This window comes from Elephantulus edwardii, unplaced genomic scaffold, assembly GCF_000299155.1.
Source record: "Elephantulus edwardii isolate Elephantulus edwardi_28Jun2011 unplaced genomic scaffold, EleEdw1.0 scaffold00039, whole genome shotgun sequence".
Classification (NCBI taxonomy): domain Eukaryota; kingdom Metazoa; phylum Chordata; class Mammalia; order Macroscelidea; family Macroscelididae; genus Elephantulus; species Elephantulus edwardii.
Genome location: NW_006399789.1, coordinates 13300151 through 13322452, shown reverse-complemented (window position 1 = coordinate 13322452; position 22302 = coordinate 13300151). Strand labels below are relative to the sequence as shown.

At 38.7% G+C, this 22302-nt stretch overlaps 1 protein-coding gene across 1 annotated transcript; it reads right to left on the bottom strand.

Moving 5' to 3' along the window:
- Nucleotides 1-247: 247 nt before the first annotated feature.
- TAAR2 (trace amine associated receptor 2) lies at nt 248-1240 on the bottom strand. Its single transcript, XM_006884980.1, has one exon. It carries the CDS (start codon nt 1166-1168, stop codon nt 248-250), a length of 921 nt encoding a protein of 306 aa, XP_006885042.1. The 5' UTR covers nt 1169-1240.
- Nucleotides 1241-22302: the final 21062 nt, after the last annotated feature.

Genomic DNA, 22302 nt, shown 5'->3' with positions numbered 1-22302 from the left:
ACGAACTGCAAGTAATTGTCGTATGGAAGTTTCTGATCTAAAAAAAAGGAGGAAGCTTTTGGTACAAAGATTTTTTTCTTTCTCTCAAGCCTTAAAAGTTGTTTGTATTTGCTAAAATAATCTGCTTTATCTTTCACACACATACACATTTATACACACTTTGACCAATTTTATTCTTCTAAACTCCAGTGAATTGAATTAAAGCTCCAGTGAATTGAAATGCTTTAATCCATCATACAGAATATGTCTATTCAGTTTCTTTTTGAGTGAACAGATTCGTATTGTGGAAATGTGAGCTGAAAATTTTACCTAGCAAAATGTACTTAAGTGCTTTGCGAAACCAGGGATAGAAGAAACCATATATTAAGGGATTACAGGTGGAGTTAAAATAGCCAAACCATGTCAGAGCATCAAATAAAATCACAGGAGTGGAAAAGTTCAAAAAGGGATCTAGTAAAATTGTAAAGAAACAGGGAAACCAGCAGAGTAAGAAAACACCCATCACAATTCCTAAAGTTTTAGCCGCTTTTTTGTCTTTCCTCATCTGGCTGTTTTGATTTTCTGGCAAGTTACTGATTGCACGAGCGTGTTTTCTGGATACTGCAAAAATTTTGCCATAAATCCCCACCATCACGGACCCAGGAGTGAAGAAACCCGCCATAAACAATGTGGTTCCCCACAGCTTGTTGAACATCACCGGGCAGGAACTGGAACAAGCGACGAGGATGTCATAGCCTTCTATCCCGTCAGCGTAGGACTCTGAGAAGACCACCCCGAATGCGAATGCTCCGGGTATCGACCAGCAGAGAAGGAGCAAGCGTCGAATGACTGGCAAGGTCATTTTGGTGGAGTAACGTAAAGGATAGCAGATTGCATAAAACCTATCAACGGCCACAGAACAAAGATGGAAAATGGAAGTGATGCTAAGCATGAGGTCAAAACTGTAATGAATCTTGCAAAACGTAATCCCAAAATACCAGCAATTCTCCACAGATCGTATCATACTATACGGCATGATGGTGAACCCCAGGAGAAAGTCAGTGACAGCCATGGAGAGGATGAGGAGGTTGGTTGGCGTGTGAAGCTGCTTGAAGTAGGAAATGGAAATGATCATAGCGAGATTGCCAAACACCGTGATGAATATGGCTCCTGCCATAAACGCATACATAGCTATTCGAACACCCAGCGGTCTGTCATTCTCTGGGCAAGATCCATTTCCATATTCAGAGCAATCATAGACTTCCTTCAGAAAAGTAAAAAGAGGTGGCATTTCATCAGGTCATAGGCACAATTCTCTATTTCACATATTCTTTAATTTGTAAAAATTAATGAAAGATATAGAAGAATCAAAGATGCTAAGTAGAATAATTTGGATTTTTATAAACCTTTATTCTATTTTTATTTCCAGGAGGTCATTATTTAAAATTAATTTGTATTCATTCGTGTTTTTTTACATGTATTGTTTTTATATTTATTTTTTTTTGCTGTTGTTGGTTTCATATATGGTCTTTTAAAGAACAATTGAAATATCCTTAATGAGGCTTCATCTGACATATTTTGGGCATGTTACATGTTACATAGGACTGGTCCTTGGAGAGGGACATCATGCTTGGAATAATGGAAAGACAGAGAAAGAGAAGAAGACAATTGATGAAATAATTGATTCAATGGCTGGGGTAATGAGGGTTGGTGTGTCAGAGACAGCAAAATTGGCTTAGGATAAAGCAGATTTCAGAATTGTTCCACATGGGGTCACTATGAGTTGCAAATGACTTGATGGCACATAAAACAACAACAATGGAGGCTTGGGGTGAGGGAGAAATGGACAATCTCCTCCCATTTGATTTATAGCTTCTGAAAACCCACTAGAAGGTCAACCAGGAGTTGGTTTCCACTTGCTGGCCCGTAACAATGACAGCAACAAAAGACGTTTAGGGAGCACTCTTGGGCTGGTATGGAGTCGCTGGACTAACCCAAAAGCACTGCCTTTCTGGTTATTCTAATCTACCAGCTGCTGCAGAGGATAAAGGTGGGGAATCCTCTCCCCAGAGACTTACAACCTTACAAAACCCAGTGGAAGGTCAGCTGTGAGTTGGTTCTGGCTTGATGTCAATGACTCTGAAGGAATATTTGATAAAGTAGAGGATATTTTACCACTTCACTCATTCACTCATTCACTCACTGCATTTGAGTTGGTTCTGACCCCAAACAGCCCTTCAGTGAGATTCTAAGGCTGTAAATTGCCTAAGACGAGATTACCCATTTTCCTCCCTTGGAGCTCTCTGGTGGATTCGAACCCCCAAACTGGTGTAGCCTTTGGGTTAGTAGCACAACTCCCTACCAGCTATTCTACCAGAACCCCTCTAAAATGGACTTAGTAATATTTACTTTTTACTGTACTTCATTCAATTTATTCTGCCAACATTTACTAAATACTTACTTTATTCCAGAACTTAAATTTTAAAAAGTGAAAATAAATAAGCTTATTATTGAACTTATTATTATTGATCTTCTTCATGTGACTAGAAAGTATGGACATCTATAAGCAAACACATGTGCTTCTTCCTCAAACAAGTTCATATTACCACCTTAGAATTGATGGAGATTTGTTGTCTTGTGCTGGCTGTTATCATTCTTAAATAATTATATTCATTCACTGCCTTCTTTTCACCTTGCTTTGATCTTTTTTTTATACTAAGGTGGTTTTAAGGAGGAAGAAAAATTCAAGAGTTGCTAATGACCTGGCAGAGTGTCTGAAAGATGTAAATGTCTACAACATTCCAGTGCTGACTTCAGGGTGGGAGGTGGGAGTCTATCCAGAGATGCCTCAAAAGACATGCCTGGTTATCACATTCTGAAAAACCAGCCATTGAAAACCCTGTGGAGCATGGTTCTACCCTGCGACAATTGTGGTCCTCTAAGGTGTGGTAAGGAATTGCTCTGCCAGCACAGCTGGTTTGGATCCATCAGCTACTAATCCTATGCAATTTACTGCCTCAGAAAACCCACTGGAGTGTCAGGTATCGACTGGTTCTACCTCAAGTGTCCATAGCAATGACAACCACAACAATTGCAATAGACTTGATAGCAGCTGTCCTTGTTTTGTTTTTGGAAGTTGGGTGGGTAGGTGCTGACTTAGTGGACTCATCCTTTTCAACAAATCATAAAGCCTTAAGAGCAACTACAGCAGATAACTCAGAGGTGGGGCAGAAGCCTAGGCTAGACTACCTTCACTTTGTGAAGTGTACCTTCTAGACCCTCCCCTCAGAGCCCTGTGTAACACAGACTATGCAGTAACAATCGTCTGTTAAATTCTAGTGAGTCACACAAAAGACTGAGGAGCAAGTAGTTTGAGAGACTAAGGAAAGCAAGCAAATTCCACAAGAAAAACAACTTTCCCCATCTCACCTTGTAGAGGATCAGATTGTCCTTTTTGCATATAAAAATCTGTATATCATCATTTACATATTCTTGCCTAGTGGCAAGAAGCTACACTGTAATCCCAAAGACACGGGATTCAAGACCACTAGTTGCTCTCCAGGAGAAGGATGGGCAATCTCCTCCTGTGCAATTAACTGCCTCTGAAAACCATCTGAAGGGTCAGCTATGGGTCAGTTCCAACTCAATGGTATACAGACCATCATTTACTTGTAAATTTAAAAAGCTACATCTTTATATATTTAGAAGAAAACACCGCTAAGTGAGAACAAAGCACAGTTATTACTACTGTAAAGTCTCTGGTGGTGAATGAATCCACATATATCATGTTTCTGATCAATATCTGAAAACTCAATATAAATACTGAGCCTCTGTATTGGAAACCCTCTAGATTGAGGAAGAAATAATTACTGAACATGCAAAATATACAAGGAAGAAAAAGCACGAAGGCAGTTCCTGGTATCAAAGAATCTACAAAACGGCTAAAACAACAAAACAGAGTACATCAAGACAATACAATGGTACTTTGTCATAGATTTCATCATAATTGATGAAAGAAATTTAGGCAAAATATGCTGTCAAATATCCAAGTAGGCAAGAGAGCATCAGTAGATGAGATTGCTCGAGTGAAGGTGTGACTTTTGAACAGTCTTAATGAATGGGAGATTTTAACTAAATCTAAAAAATTTTGTTTGCTTGGCTCCACAATCAACACATTTGGTATCAGCAGCCAGGAAATCAAAAGACGAATTACACTGGGAAAGTCTCCTGTCAGAGACCTCTCCAAAGTACTGAAGTGCAATGATGTCAGTCATGTCAGTCTGAAGACTAAGGTGTGTCTGATGCAGACCATTGTCTTTGCAATTACTTACTATGAATCAGAGAGCTGGTCAATGACTAGGGATGATAGAAAGAGAATTGATGCCTTTGAGCTGTGGTGCTGGAGAAGAGTATTGAATTCACCATGGACTGCAAGGAGAACAAACCTGTTCATCCTAGAGAGGGTGAAACCAGGCTGTTCCTTGGAGGCAAGGATACTGAAGCTTCATCAGACATATTTTGGACATGTTGCAAAGAGGGACCAGCTCTTGGAGAGGGATGTCATGCTTGGGAGGGTAGAGGGACAGCACAAGAGAGGAAGACCCGCAGTGAGATGGATCGATTCAGTGACTGGGGAAATGAAGGTAGGTGTGTCAGAGACAATAAGATTGGCACAGGATAGAGAAGGGTTTAGGGCTGTTGTATTATAAATCACTATGAGTGACTCTATGACTCTCACTATGAGGGTCACTATGAGTCACACGTGACTCAACAGCATATAACAGCAATATATACCCCCTGTTGCCAAGGTGATTTTGACTCACAGTGACACTACAGTATAGAGTAGAACTGTCCATGGGGTTTCTAAGGCTGTAAATGTTTCTGGAAGCAGAGTAGAAGCATCGTCTTTTTCTCATGGAGAAGATGGTGGATTCAAACCTCCTACCTTTCAGTTAGCATCATCATTTTTAATCCACTGCATCACCAGGGCTCCTTGAGATTTGACCAGAAGAGGAACAGTCTGTTCTAATCAAAGAAGGAAAAAATAAGAGGTTGCAGGAATTCTGAAATAGCCTGGCAGTAATTGTCAGTGATCTCTGAGACCTCAGATAGAAGAATGAAGAGAAGAGGGCCGTGGTGTTGTGGTGGTTAAGCATTTTGTTGTGAACCAAAAGTTTAGTAGTTTGAGGCCATCAGCTGCTTTTCAGGAGAAAGCTCTGCTGGTTTGCTTCTGTAAAGATGACAGCTTCAGAGCTCCTATTGGGTAGTTCTACTCTGTCCCAGGGAGCTCTGGTGGCATAGAGGCAAGAAGCTGTGCAGTAATCCCAAAGGTGCATGGTTTGGGGCCACCAGCTACTCTACAGGAGCAATTTCCTCCCCTGCGATTAACTGCCTCTGAAAACCCTCAGGAGGGTCAGCTATGGGTCAGTTCCAACTCAACAGTACACAACAACAACAACACAACAGCTCTGTCCTAGAAAGTCACCAAATTGGAATGAACTTGTTGGCAAAGGATTTTGTTTGACTTTAGAGGAGAAGAAAGGGCAGGGGAAGGGAGCTGTACTTTTATGGATTCCCAAGTTGGTATTTTTATCCAGTGGAAAGTCAGCAGGAGCTTTTTAACATTGTTCTTAAATTTGGATAATGAATTTAGAGAACAACAACAACATTCATTTAGCTATAGAAGACCAAGCCTAAATTTGAAATTAAAAATTTTCTACAGTCGAGATTCCAAAGCCATTTTATCCTTAACTTCTCTGCTTTGTGGTCCTGCCCTATCCTCCCAAAACAAATGGCCTAGCTGGACATATTTTAGCCATGAAATTACATAAGAGGAATGAGTTATCTTCAGATTCAGAATTTGTATGTTTAAATAACATGTAGTAGAAACACAACCAACTGCCTTTAGAGATGTTACCAATAATGTTAACGCTGCCATTTATATTAGCATAGTTATCCCTAAAAAATTATTTCTTTGATATGTATGCATCCAAAATGTGTCCAAAATCAGAATAGTTGAAATTTTCCAAAAATTTCTGGAACATCTACAATTGATTCAGAAAAAATTTTAACAGATAAAAGTTAAAAATGGAGGGTTTAGTGGCCTAGTGATAAGGAGTTGTGCTGCCAACACAAAGTCAGTTGATTTGAATCAATGTTCTCCCTTGTGATTGACAATCTCTGAAAAGTCAATTAGAGAGTCAGCTCGGAGGTGATTCTGACTCCACAGAGCACAATAACAACAAATTTGTTCATTGCAACCCCCTGTGTGTCAGAGCTAAGTCGGCTCCACTGGGTTTTCAACAGCTGATTTTCTCAGAAATAGATTTCCAGGTTTTTCTTTCCAGGTGCTTCTGGGTAACTTGACTCTCACACTTTTCTTGGTTAGTAGCCAAGAGCATTAAATTTTTCTCTCACTGTAAAAATGAATTTGCTCTATGATTTGGGGGTTGATTTTCAATATACACATAGCCTTTCTCTCCTGTTCCTCCGATCCTCTCATTGGAGAAGGCTAAGAGGAGAAAGATATTCCACTTTTTACGACTAAGTTTTTTGATTGCTTGCCATTCCTTATTAGGACTGGTTGATGAGTCAAACATTACTGCAGGAGACATTATTGGGAGAAATAAGAGGACCTCTAATCACTTTCAACACTCTTGGCACCAGCAGTCAGAAAATCAAAAGATGAAATCCATTGGGAAAATCTGTTATTAGGGACCTCTTCAGAGTATTAAAAAGCAATCATGGGTGCACCTATTATACACCATAGTCTTCACAATTACTTGCTATGCATCAGAGAGGTGGATGATTACAAAAGATAATAAAAGAATTGGTGCTTTCAAATTGTGGTGTTGGAGAAGAGCCTTAAAATTACCATGGACCACCAAGAAAATAAATAGGTCTATCTTAGAGTGAAGCCAAGTTTCTCCTTAAAGGCTAGGATTTTGAAGTTCCATCTCACATATTTTGGGCTAGGAGAGACAAGTTCTTGGAGAAGGACATCATGCTCGAAAGGGTGAAAGGACATGCAGGAGAGAAGACCACAGATGAGATGGATTGATACAGCAACTGGGACACTGAGGGTTGGTGTGTTGGAGTCAGTAAGACTGTCTCAGGACAGGGCAAGCTTCAGAGCAGCTGTGCATAGAGTCGTTATGGATCTCAGGCCACTTGATAGCACATAACAACACTACAACAATCACTGTCAACATGCTCATATAAAACAGATGCAAAAGAGACACACAGAGAAAGAAAGTGTGTGTGTGTGTGTGTGTGTGTGTGTGTGTGTGTGTGTGTTTTCTACATCACTTTAGTTGAGGAAGACCCTCAACAAGATGGCCTGACTAAATATGTCTCAAACACAGCAACAGTGGTAAGGACAATACAGAATGAAGTAGTGTTTTGTTCTACAGTATTATAAGTCAGACCTGACTCAGCTGTGTCTAACAACAAAGTGAAGAGAAACAAAAATTCTTTTACTTCAATAAAAATGATGGAATAGGGCAATATTCTTATCTTAAAGACAACTCCATGACAAAAGAATGTTTTCCATTTTGAATGCAAACTATTTTTCTGATTTAGTTACTTTGATGTTAATAATCATCTACTCTCCTAATTTTGTAAGTCAGAGACGGGCTTTCTAAGGCAAACGAGAGCGTGGTGAGATTTTCATTATTAAAATCTCCTGTTTTTAAATGAGCATGCAGAAAGTAATTAGGAATCTTCTTACTCCTCCCAGGAATGCCACTTAAGTTAGTCAGCTCTAAGAAGGAAGAGAAAGTCATTGAAACATAATAAAGATGAATATGCTCATCAGTATTCTTTAAACACCTGTTAGAGCAGGGACACATTACATGGCAACTTGAAACTTCATAAGATAGTTTTTGAAGCAGCTTCCATTTAAACATCATCATCATTCTCAGTGGCACATTTAGCAAGTGGCTTGCACCTGTGAATCTGTTATCCAGTTTAAATCTTTCAGTGGCTGTTCTCTTTCACAGCTTTCAGACTGATTACCTATGGAAAGCTAAATTAATAAAATAATATATTTCAAGACTGTGTTTTTCCAGTGTTTTTGGTGTCTATTTTTTTTAACCTATATATATATAAACAGGGAACTTTGGTGGCTTAGAGATAAGGAATTGTGCTGCCAAAACAGAGGTAGGCTGATTAAATCTACCAACTGCTTCATGAGAGAAAGATGGGGAATCTCCTTCCATGCAATTTACAGCCTCTGAAAATCTTCTGAAGGGTCAGCTACGGGTTGGTTCTGATTCAACAGCCCATAACTGGAAGAACATCAATATAAATGTGCCTCAATACCTGGATTGCAGCAGAATTAAAAGGCAAATCTGGTCTTCATATTTTAACAATGTGTCTCTACACATAGTCCTGTTTCTAAAAGAAAGTCAGGCATAAAAGTTGAAGATGTGACACACCATAAAGTGCTTGCCCATTCAGCTTATGAACAAATACTACAGCTAGAACTCTATTCTACTAGATTTTAAAAAGGGTGAGGCTTTTTACATTTCTTAAGAAAGTGATTAAACTGCAGGATTGTACCCAGCTGGTTTTTTCTAATCTGATTGTACTCATTTTTTATCTTGCCTTTAAATGTGAATAGTACTTTTAACAAACACTTAAACACTTCCTTTACTAAATATTATTTAAGATTTAAGACTTCTAAAAGGCATTATAAAATACTGCTAACTGCTAAGTATTCTGTTTTCTTTAAACGGTTTTGCCTTTGTCCATGTCACTTTTTAGTTATTTTGTTTCTATCAAAGTTTTAATGGTGACAAATTCATGAAATAAGTATTAACACTTTTAAACACTATGCTTAATGAGCATTAGTAATGACTTTCGCCCTCTCTTATCCTTCTTTCTCTTCTTCCTTGCTCTTCTGTGACCACTGCATTCAAGAAAATATTTGACTAGAAAATGTTTTCCTAAGAAAATAAAAAACTGGTCTCATGTGTAATAATATGATAAGTAATTTACTATGTCATGTACTAACAGGAAATCGTTTTAGGCTTCTTAATTCTCTTCTCAAGAAATAGTTTAAATTGCCTAGAGGTGGTACATTATCTTGTTGACATCCAAATGGCTCTGCCTTTCAGTACAAATCAAAGGAAGTCTTTTTACCTTCTGCCAACTCCTGATTGCTACACATTCCTACAGTGCCAACAGGAAGCGCCAGTGCTTTTGCAACACTACTGAAATATTAGGATTGCAATTCACTTCTTAGTAAAACCTTAAAGAAAGAGAGGCAAAGACCTATCTTGTATTCTCCACCTACCTGCTGAACTGTAGGGGATGCCATTGTTGAACCCCTGGTTGAGAAAAACCTCTTCTCTTTGCTCCTTTTCTCACCACAGTGAATGCTTATACGGAACTAAAAGACTTGAATTATGTAAATCATGCTGTTTATACCCGAACAATTAGTCCCAGAGGAATTACACTAAGGCGGGGGGGGGGGGGGGGGAGCTGGGGCGGGAAGAGGAACAAGAAATTCTAAAGTTTAACAACTAAATGAGCCTAAGTCAATCCTGCACCTTCTCAGACATCTCTGTATTCCTATTTTCATCACCTTAATACTGACGCTGCCAATTTGCTATCATTTGAGGCGGTAAAAGCAAATTATAACCAGGTTACACATGGCCCTAGATCCCAGTCACAGAGAGACGAGATATGTATGTCAAGTAAAAGAATGAATTTCTTCTCTCCAATGCCACCTGCTGCTTTTTAGGAGTAAGATGATGCAGACTGCTCTCCTAGAGACTGTTGTTTGCTGTTATGTGCCATGTATGAAGCTCTGAAGCCTCCTGTGTCCTGAGCCAATCTCACTGACTCCAGCACACCTACTGCTATCGTCCCAGTTACTGTATCATCAGGGTCTCCCTCTCCTGCTCTGTCCCTCCTCTCTTCCAAGCATGAGGTCCTTCTTCAAGGACAGGACCCTCCTGACCGCGTGCCCAAAGTACGTGAGATGGAGCTTCAAAATCCTAGCCTCCAATGAGAAATCCAACCTCCAAACTTTGATGAAATGCTTCTACTCCATCCTATAGGTCGGCTACTAGACAGAGTTAATAAATGGTAGTAGGTAGGTTTTGGGAGTTAAGATTACGTTAGTTTGGTATATCCCATATTTTCTTTCCCATTTAATTGCTGAGGGATTCCTTATGAATCACTATTTTTCTCTTCTTTTTATTGTGTGAATTTGACTCTAAGAATGAAACTCATCAACCTTCTTACTCACTTTCTATCAACTAATGAAACTGGCTATGTTCAGAGTAGACTTCCCTTCTATATGCACAGACTTTGCAAAATGGAAAAGAGACCTTTCTTCTGGGCAACCCTGGGTGGATTCCAACCATTAACCTTTCAGTTATCAGTTGAATATTCAACTGTTTGCATGACCTAGAGATTTCAGATCTGGGAACAGGGGGCATAATTATTATGTCTTAAAATAAATTTAAACAATTTTACCCAAATCTCAGTTGCTATTGCTTTAATCTACTCAATTATTTAAAGTTCTGTTTTGTTTGTTCTCCTTAAAATTAAAAAAAAAGTTTATTTTGTACTGAGAGAACAGTCTTGAGAAGCAACATATCTCAAATGAGGACTAAATTAAACTGATCACTAAAAGACGCTGGAGGCTTACCTGGGTTAAAATCATACTTCTTCATAGGGTCTCAGTGAGCTCAGCCTAGTCCAGCTGTGTGACACTCAACCTGGAAGCCGTACAGGGACTCAGCATAGAACAGGCCATGTTTGATGTAATGCTCTGTTGTCTCTATCTTAAAATTCTTAATCACATATAACAAAGGGCCACACATTTTCATTCCACACTCTGTTTACAAGTTCTATAGCCTGTACTGTCTCACTGTTTTTGGATAGCTCTCTTTGAAAAAGAGGAAGAAACCTATCTTTCTACTTTATAACATATACCCATTTATATCATGCTGTGATGTGATTACGTTTTAACTATATTCATAGGGAACTTGTACATAGGTAGACTGTTGCCCGAACAAGATAGGTGAGTATTGTAGGACTGATTCAATCACTGCAGTTATGGGGCTAGTAGGTGTGTCAGAGTTAGTCAGACTGACTCAGAACAGGGTAGGCTTCAGTTGCAGGCGACTCGACAGCACATAACAACAACAATAACAACATATATTTGCATGTTGTTGTTGATGATGATGATTGCCATCAAGTTGAACACGACTCATAGCATCTCTATGAACAAAAGACCTGAAGCGTTTCTATAAAGACTATTGTCATTTCATTTCTCATAGAGTTTCCAGAGGTATTTTGTATAAGAAGTAGATGCCACTCCTGCTTCAGAATATTTGCATTATTCATCAAAATATTATTTAATTACATGCAAAATGTGTATCATATTATTTGTGTTATTCCAGAATTTCGTTTATTTTAGTGTACCACCAAATTTATAATATATATTTGTGTATCAGCTGTCATTGACTTATTCGAACTCAAAGTTAACTGTGTACAACCAAACAAAACACTGGGCTGGTCCTAAGTCACTCTCTTGCTCATTTCTGTTTCAGCCCATTTATCTACTTGGCCAGTCCACCTCCTCGAGGGTCTTTGTTTTCTCTGCTCACCCTCTACTTTCCCAAGCATGATATCCTTCTCTCTCAAGCCTTTTCTAATACCATATCCTTGTATGTTATACGAAGTCTCACCATCCTGAATTCTAAGGAGCACTTTTGGTTGTTGTTCTCCTAAGGCAGATGTGTTAGCTGCTCTGGGAGTGCATGGTATATTCAATAGTCTTACACTAACACTATAATTCAAGCACATCTGCTCTTCTTTCATCTTCAGTAGTTACTGTCCAGCTTTCAAATGCATATGAAACAACTGAAAATATCATGGCTTGGGTCATATACACCATTTCCCTTAAGTTACATATTTGCTTTTGACCCCTTACAGAGGTCTTTTGCAGCATAGTTGCCCAATGTAATGTGTCATTTGATTTCTTATCCACTGCTAGCATGATATTGTTGTTGTTGGGTGCCAATGCCTTCAATTCAGCTTGAATTTCTTTCTTTATCACCATCGGTATTTTTTATCATATACTACTTCCTGACAATTAGTATCAAATATTTTTATTTTGTACTTGTACAGTATTCTTTTCCATCTTCTTTTGATGCTTTCTGGATCATTTAAGAATTTTTCCACTGCATTTCTCAGTATTGCAACTGAAGGCTTGAATTTGTTTTTAATTCTTTCAACTTAAGAAATGCTGAGCAAGTTCTTCCTTTTTTAGTCTCCAACTCCAGCTCTTTGAACATTCCATTATAACACTTTTCATTGTCTTCTCATGCTGTCCTTTGAAATCTGTTCATCTCTTGTACTTCTGCATTTCTTCCCTTTGTTTTGGCTCACATGCTTTTTCCCCTACATTGGCATGTTATTAGGAGAGGCCATGGCTTGCGAAGGAACATCATGCTTGGAAAGATAGGGGGTAAGCAAAAGAGAGGAAGACCCTCAGCTATTTGGACAGACACAGTGACTGTTGTAATGGGCTTGAGTATGTCTCAAATAAAGAGGATGGCACAGCATAGGTCAGGATTCAGATCTGTTGTTCTTAAGGTCACTATGAGCCATATTCAACTCAACAGCACCTAACAACAACAACATTCATTGGAGAAGGACATGCTGCTTGGAAGGGTAGAAAAGAGAGTAAGACCCTCAAGATATGGATTGATAGAATATGTGTGACAATGGGCTAATGTGTGTCTGAGATGATAAGCATGTATGGTACAGGATACATGTCATTCATAGGGTCGCTATGATTCATATTGGACTTGACAGCACATCACAACAACATATATCTGTGAAAAGAAAGGAAAAAAATGGTAAAGCTGAGTTAGCATTTAAGCATTGACCAAACAGCTTAGGGAAGGAATCTCAGTGGTCATCAAAGTCCAATGATGTGATCAAGCTTAGATGGCCTAGTATATCATATAAAGAGACTGCCAAATACAGCCAGAAATGCACAGTCTGCAGAGGATAAAACTGATGAATGGGACCTGCTAATTATAAATCCCTCTGCTCATCAAAAACATTTTGCAACAGAGTGAAAAGAAAATCTCCTGACTGGGAAAAAAACATTTGGCAATACCATCTCAGACAAGGGTCTCATATCAAAAGTTTACAGAATCCTGCCAGGCCTCCACAAGAAAAAGACTGATACCACAATTATAAACTAGGAAAAAGACATGGAAAGACTTTTCACAGAGGAAGATATTAGGATGATCAACAGACACCTGAAGAAATACTCAAACTCACTGGCAATTAGAGAGATGCAAGTCAAAACCACAATGAGATATCATCTCACTCCAGTAGCAGTGGCAAAGTTTAATAGGACAGCAAGTAATAAATGTTAAAGAGGATGAGATGTGGTGAGGTAGAAACTCTTATACATTAGTGGTGGGATTGTAAAATGGTACAACCACTCTGGAAGGAAGTTTGGTGCTTCCTCAAAAAGCTGAACATAGAAATTAATATGACCCAACTATTCCACTGCTTGGAATATACCCTGAGAGAATGAGAACTAGGGCACAAATGGAAACTTGTACACCAATGTTCCTAGCAGCATTATTCACCATTGCAAGAAAATGGAAACTGCCCAAATGTCCAGCCACAATCAAATGAATTGAAAAATTATGGTACATTCACATTATGGAATACTATGTTGTATGCAGAAGCAATGATTTTGTAAATTACTACCTAGCTTGGGAGTGTCTGTACAGCATTCTGCTAAGTGAACTAACTCAGTCCCATAAGAACAAATATTGTGTAAGACCATTATTGTAGAATGACTATAAGAATCCAATGGAAGAAAATTTGGGATGAGAGGGATGAGAATGGAGGGAGTGTTAATCATCGGGTCACACAATTTAATGGGTGTGTGTGTGTGTGTGTGTGTGTGTGTGTGTGTGTGTGTGAAGGAAATGGAAATATTCTGTGTGAAAAACAATATATATTAACTTTGGAAATAAACAGTATAAAATATATTTTTTTAAAAAAGGATATAATCTCATATCTTACTTTGGTGGGTAAAGACAAAGATGAAATTATTGTTCTCTTTCCATCCCACCACTAATCTGGAGCAAAGAAAAATGAAGAGAATCAAAGACACACAGAAGCAATTAGTCCAGAGTGCAGAGGACAAATGGGCCCCATAAATCTCTGCCTCCATGATCCTGGAATCATAAGAATTAGATAATGGTTGTCAACCATTGCTCTGAAAAGGATCACAATAGATGTTAGTTGTTATAAAGATGGCTACAACTCATAGCAAACCTATGAACAACAGATTATAACCATGCTTTATCCTGTGTCATCCTGTTAATCGCACCTTTCTCAAAACAATTGTGGCAGTTATTGTGCCAATCTATCTCTTTAAGGGCCTTTCTCTGGTCCATTTCTCTTCTATTTGTATTTTTCCAAGGATTAGCCCCTCCTAGCACATGTCCAAAGTATGTGACACAAAGCTTCAACATTCTTGACCCTAAGGAGCACACTGGTTGCACTTCACCCAGAAAGGATGTCTGTTCTTTTGACTGTTCCTGATACAGGCAACACTCTTGAACAACACTACAATTCAAAGACATCAGTTCTTTTAAAATCTTCCTCATTCATTGTCCAACTGCCACAAGCATACAAAAAAATTGAAAATACCATGACTTGGGTAAGTCATACCTCTGACTTTAAACTCCTTAGCATTTTAAAAAACACGAATATTCCTGATGCAACATGTTTTTTAATTTCTTTATTTCTGGTACCATGGATATTGATTTGGATAAAAAGAAAAGGAAATAATTGTTAACTTCAATCTTTTCTCCATCTATTATGATGTTGACTATTGGTCCAGTGGTGAAGATTTTTGTTCTGTTGATATTGAGTGAGTATTTACTGTGCTGGAGTTTTGTTTTATATTTTTAAGAATGATTATTGATTTGTTAGGTACTGTCACATAAACTCTAATTTATAACCACCCAATGAATAGCAGGTTCAAACCTTGCCCCATCCTCTAACACGCTCACAACTTCTCTCATGCTCACGTCCATTGTGTGGTCACTAAGCCAATCCATCTTGCTGAGAGTCTTTCTTTCTACTGACTCTGGCTTTCCCAACACGATGTCTTTCTTCCAAAAACTGGCCCCTTCTGACAACATGTACAAGAAATGCTAAATGAAGTTTCACCATTGCTTGCTTCTATGGAGCACCTTGGTTATGTTATACCAGTGTTATGTGTTAGTTTTTGTTGATGTTGTTATTTGGCATCAAGTCAGAATCAACTAATAGTTCCCCTCAGCAGATTTTCAGAATCTAGAATTCACACACAAGGAGATTGCCTATCTGTCTTCTATGTAGCAGGTGGTAAACTTGAACCACCTGCCTTTGAGTTGACAGCAAAACTTCTTACCACTAGGCTTTCAGATGTTACATGACTCTAGTTCTGAATATCTCCACAAAAATAAAATAAAATAAAAAAACTCCATAGTGGTGATGTTAATAGCTAGCTCTTCTGAATATTAAAAGACTGAATAATTCCTATCTTATAAAAACTGTTTACGCCAGGTTGTTGTTGTTGTTGTTATGTACCTACCATCATGTCATTTGAAACTCACAGCAACTCTATGTAAAATAACTCTGAACCCTGCCCTATCTGAGCCAATTTTACTATCTCCAACACACCTTCCTCCCTTTACCCGTCATTGAGTCAATCCATTTCATCCAGGGTCTTCCTTTCTTGTGCTGTCAACCATCTTTGCAAGCATGACTTCCTTCTCCAAGGAATAGTCAGTCCTTCCTGGTAATATGAGGATAGTGTGTGAGAAGGAGCTTCAAAATCCTTGCCTCTAAGGAGCAGCTTGGTTTCATCTTAACCAGGCAGACCTGTTTGTTTTCTTAGCAGTCCATGGTATGTTCAATACTCTTCTCCAGTACCACAACTCAAAGACATCAAATTCTTCTTCTGTAATCCTTATTCATTGTCTAGCTCTCTGATGCATAGCAAGTAATTGCAAAGACCATGGCCTGGATCAGGCACACTTTAGTCTCTAATTTACTTCATTTCTCTTCAATACTCTAAAGAGGTTTCTGACAGCATATTTTCCCAGTGCAATTTATCTTTTAATTTCCTGGTGACAAAAACACTAATTGTGGAACCAAGCAAGCTGAAATTATTAACTATCTCAACCTTCTCTTTATCTATCATTACACTACCAGTTGGCTCAGTGGTAAGACTTCATTTTCTTGATGTTGTGCTTCAATCCATATTGAAGATTGCAGGTCTTGACCCTCTGCAGCAAACACCTCAGGTCTACCTTGCTTTCAGCAAGCAAGGCTGTGTCATCTGCATAATGCAGGTTGTTGATGAGTCTTCCTGCAATCCCGATGTCATGTTCCTTGTCATAGTTAATGGAAAATATGCCAACTGACAAGGATCTACAGTATAGGAAGATGGAAGTTTAAATGCAGTAATAATCATAGGTACAATATATAGACCAATGAGCTTTTCTTTTAAAGATAATTTATTACAATGCATGTCTTTTCCTGGGGGAAAAAAGTATACTTTGGTACTACAACATTGTGCAAAGTCATTCATCATAAATGTGTTACCATAAGCCAAAGATTTGCCTCCTGTCACCAAAAGCCAATCTTACTGCCAGGTGTGATGCAAAGTAGCAAGTGGTTTGTTGCATAGTGACATACAGGAGGTAGGGGACCATGACCTTCCCAAGCTCGCCTCCTGCCCTGGAGCCTGCGTACAGATGCTATAGGACAGAACCACAGGCTGCAGCTCTGCATGCCTGGTGTAGTCTGGGAGATAGAGATATCACAGGTGTGTTGACCAGCTCTGATCGTCATCTTCAGGACTGCTGGCTCTGTCCTGTAAGTCACATGGAAACTATCACTGTTTTCCTTTAAGAAAAGACAAGTTAAGATTAATGTTATTTTTATTACTCAAAGCTTCAAAGTGAAGTTAATTTTTAACTATTACCTGCTAAAGTCAGTGAAAAACAAAACTCTTCCAGGAAGTGTTTCAGTTTAGAAAGCTGCTAAAGCTTCTTGAAAGCTTTTAAAATAGCACTCCACCTTAGACCAAAACAGAACTATCACTTTATGATCTCAATAAGCACATGGAAAAATGCAAATCAAAACTGCCATTCAATCAATTCTGATTTATAGCCACCCTCCACTGGGTATGTTGTTATGTGCCAATCCAAACTGACTCATAGTTGACCTTTCAGCAGGTTTTAAGAGGCTGTGAATCACAGGAGGAGATTGTTTATGTTTCTCTAAAAAAGCAGTTGAAAAGTTTGAAACCCTGCCTTTGGTTTGGCAGTGCAACCTCTTATCACACTAGGTGATTGCCTAGCTTTCTCCTACAGCGCCTCTGGTGCTGCCACAATGGGTCTGGACATGATATAGATCCTGAGGATGGGGTAGGATAAGGCAAGGTTTTCCCTGTTTAGAACTGTTGTTTCATCTCTTTTGAGTTGTGGTTGACTTCTTAACACCTAACAACAACACACAACCACTGAAGAGTGTTTGATATGTGATTCGGTTCAGCTCATCGCCATCGAGTTGAAACTGACTCATAGCTGACCCTCTAGTGGGGTTCGGAGGCTGTAAATTGCATGGAAGGAGAGTGTACATGCTTCTCCTTAGGAGCTGCTAGTGGAGTCAAATCAGCAAATAGGTGCTTAGCAGCACAACTTCCTACCAACAAGCCACACAGAGATCATGTAATGCATGGTTAGAGCTGGTGTTGTGGAATACAGGGCTACTGGAATCAAGATTAGCATAATGAAAGCAATTTGGGGGTTTATCCAGGGTCCTTGGTTGAGAAAGTTAGGCCTTGATTAAGATGCATTGCCTATACTTAGGTGGACATAGAATTTAAGGAAATGAAGGAGTCAGGAATTATTCCCAGATATCCAGCTTGAGCAATGGCAAGGGTATTACTGTTTTTTGTTGCCTTGTAAGTACTTATTTCATGAGTAAGGGGGTTATCATGGATGAATGAATCTTCACAGCAACCTTGAGAGCCATATATTGCTCATTTTACCAATGAAAAAAGTGAAACTTAAAGACATGTAGTAAATCAATAAAGAACAAAGAGTTAATAATTGCCAGTATGTTTCTGGGATACATACAAACAATGGCATGTAGGGTTTGCTTTTCTTTGGTAGGAGGGACAATAAAATAATTTATATGTTTTAATTACTCAGGTCATGATCACTATTTTTCACTTCATATTTTTACTTAGACCTAGTATGGGATATAACTGTTGTTGTTGTTGTTGTTATGTGCCGTTGAGTCGTTTCCGACTCATAGCGACCCTATGCACAACAGCCCTAAACCCTGCTCTATCCTGCGCCAACCGCACCACCTCTGATACACCCATACCGATTACCCCAGTCACCGAATCAATCCATCTCATAGAGGGTCTTCCCCTCCTGCGCCGTCCCTCCACCCTCCCAAGCATGATGTCCCTCTCCAAGGACCCGTCCCTCCTGGCAACATGTCCAAAGTATGTCAGACGAAGCCCCAGAATCCTTGCCTCCAAGGAGTAGCTTGGTTTAATCCTCTCCAAGATGAATCTGTTTGTTTTCCTGGCAGTCCATGGTACATTCAGTACCCTTCTCCAGCACCACAGCTCAAAAGCATCCACTCTCCTTCTGTCTTCCCTAGTCATTGTCCAACTCTCTGATGCATAACAAGCGATTGCAAATACCATGGCCTGTATCAGGCGCACCTTAGTCTCCTGAATACCTTTGAGAGGTCCCTAACAGCAGACTTTCCCATCGTGATACGCTTTTTGATTTCCTGACTGCTGGTACCAAGAGTGTTAACTGTGGAGCCGAGCAAACTGAAACTGTGAACAATCTCAATCTCTTTGTCATATATTCTAATTTAGCATTGTGGTTCCACACCATTTAGCCAATATCATACTAGTGAAAATAGGTGTTACTGTGGAGGGTTGGTTTTTTTATTTTATAGTATATTTCTTATTCCAGCACTATTAGATAATGTGAACTATGTAAGGAAAATGCAATTTATTATGTGCAAAGTTCTTATTTCCAAAACTTAAAAAAAATGTTCTACATTCTGAAGGAAATATTAACAAGATGAAAGCTTTAAGCCATTGAAAGTTTTCAACACATTTCAAGCATATGACATCACTATTAGGAAACTCTTCTGTTTGTTAAAAGTAAAGTCTTAAGAGAATTGTTAATAACCATAATTAAATGTGTTGATTGGATATTTACCAATTCCCACCACAATCCATTTACTGCTTAACATGTTGGAGCAGCAGTTCAATAACTTGAGTCCCTATTCTGAAGAGACAAGGAGAAGTCGCCATTTTCTTGCTTTGCTCTCATTTACCAAACTCCCAAGTCAACAGAGACCACATTGCTCATTAGCACATCTGTTGTTTGCCTCTGTTATGATTGGAAATCATTTCACACCATAAACCTTCCGGTAAGTAGCTATAATTAGTGGTGATAAAAAAGCATTTATTATAGAACTTTACATTAGGAGCAAAATGTTTGGGGAATTCTCATACTAGTACCCAAAGGCAAAGCATAAAATTAAGAAAGAAAACTTTAACTGATGCAAGAAAAGGAAAACAGTGACTTCTGCCTTCATTTACTTTCTCCTTTAAAGCAAAGTGTATTCACTGAACTGGAATAGTGAACAAAAACCCAAGTAGTTTCTTATACTAAAAATTTAAGGAATCTCAGAAAAATCCATCAACTAAAATTATACCTCTGGCCTGGTTAGTTGATACAAAATTTAAAAAAATTAAAAATAAAAAAAACCCCACCCCAACCAAAACCAAAACCATCCCAAGCCCTAATTTTGTGTTCATTTTGTTTACCCCTTAATGAATAATTCTGAGTTAGAAAAATTATAAGTAAATTACATATATTTGATGAATTAAGGTATTTGGAAAAGAAGAAATAACACAGCACAAAGGCAATTTCTTTTCTTGTTGGTTTTTAGATAAATTGGTACCAAATTCTAGTGAGCCTATGAACAATAGAAGAAACTCTGGTGATTTAGTGGTAAGAAGTGGCACTGCCACCCCATGGTTTGAATCCACAAACTGTTCTGTAGGAGAAATAGAGACAATCTCCTCTCTTGATATTCACAGCCTCTGAAAACCATCTACAGGGTCAGCTAGGAGTCAATTGCAACTTGACAATACACAGCAACAACATGCAGTAGAAGGAAACTGCCCTTTCCAGTCCCCACCTCACACTCACTTTTGTTCTGAGCCACTTTTGCTTTTATTATGTCAATCCATTCCATCAAAGGTTTTCTTCTCTTTCACTGACCCTCTACTGTTGCAGGAAGAAAAGACATGAAGTAGAGACTGAATCACTCAAACAGGAACACTCAGTATAGAAGAGGAATTGCCTTTATTTTAGCTAAGGGAGTGACAGCAGGACCCAAGTCCAGAATGGCTGTTCTGGGCTTTTTGTAGGAAATAAACTAAGAAATAGTTCTGCAACTCTCTCATTGGTAGTTTGTCAAGCATTAGCATTAGCTATAGTTTCAGCAGAGTTGTGAGTCGGGACATGTCCTGGCTTTCCAGATAAGGAAATATTCTTACAAGGTCACAACTTCTCTGACCTAGTGGAAAAAGAAACATTCTCACAGTTGATCGGTTTTGGGTTTTGCATGACCACAATCAAGTGTTCAGAGATTTCATTTCTCCTCAAGGTTAGCTACAGTTTGATGTGATCCCCACAGTCAAATGCCTTTGCGTGGTCGTTGAAACACAGATAGACATTCCTCTGCTAATCTTTGCTTTCTGCTAAGATCCTTCTGACATTGGCAATAATGTCTCTAGTGTCATGACCTCTTTTAAACCCAGCTTGTATTTCTGGTAGTTCTCTGGCAAGGTACTGTTTTATCCATTAGTTTTTTTAATAATTTTCAGCAGAATTTTGCTAGCGTGTGCTGTTAGTGTAATTGTTCAATAGTTTTCATACTCTGTTGTGTGACCTTTTTTTTGGAATGGGAATCAATACAGAAGAGTCCAGTCAGTTGATCAGGTAATTGTCCTCCACATTTCTTGGCACAACCTGGTGAACACATCTAGGGCAGCATCTGTTTGTTGAAACACGTCAATTGGTATTCCATCAATTTCTAGGGCCTTATTTTCTGTTCTTTCAGAGCAACCTGAGCTTCCTCCTTCCTCACCAGTGCATTTTTATATACATTGTTTCCTAAAATTCTTCTGTTATCAGCCAGTTCTTCTTGGTACGGTGACTCCCACCTTCTTCTAAAGCTTTATGGATCCCTCAATATTCTGCCTATAGCATCCTTAAGTTTGCAATTCATGGCTTGAATTTGTTCTTTAGTTCCTTCAACGTAAGAAATGCGAGCGAGTTGGCCCTTTTGATTTTCCAACTCCAGCTCCTTGCACATTTTGTTTTCATGGCATGCCTAAATATATGACAGGAAGTCTCACCATCATCCCCACTAAGGAGTGTTCTAGCTATTTGTCTTCTGAGACAGATGTGTTCTCTCTTCTGGCAGTCCATTATTTATTTAATAGCATTTGCCAACATCATAATTCAAATGCATCAATGCTTTTTCAGCCTTCCTGACTTGTAGCCCAGCTTTAAATATATTTGAGACAATTAAAAGCCATAGCTTGGGTCATGTGTACTTAGTGTGGAAAGTGATACTCTTGCTCTTCAGGTTGTTTGAGAGATCTTTGGCAGTAGCTTTGCCCAATGCAATACATTTTCTGATTTCTTATCTGTTGCTTCTATAGATTTGCTAGATCAGGTAATTTTTAGAACCTTTTGTCTATGATGATCACATTTTCATAAGAGAAGAATATTTTTTTTTTATCTTTAACGTTTACCAAAGGCATTGTTGTTGTTGTTGTGTGCCTTCAAGTCAGAACCAATACCTAGGTGATGCTCGAGCAGGTTAGTAGAGGCAGTGTATTACAGATGGTGCATGCCATTCTCTCATGGAGCCGCTGGTGGACTTGACCCACAGAGCTTTGCATTGGCATCACAATTTCTTACCCCGAATTAAATAAATGTTTGTATTAGAAAAACTTGATAGATGATATTTATTTTCTCACATTACTCTGACCTGTTAAAAAGCTTATCATTCTTGACAAATCCTGGGGATTTGGAAGCAGGATGTGAGGACTTCTCAGCTTATCAAAGCACAATTGTGTTCAAATAATGACACTGAAATGTCTATATTTCAAATGATAAATGTTAAAAATCACTGTTCCAG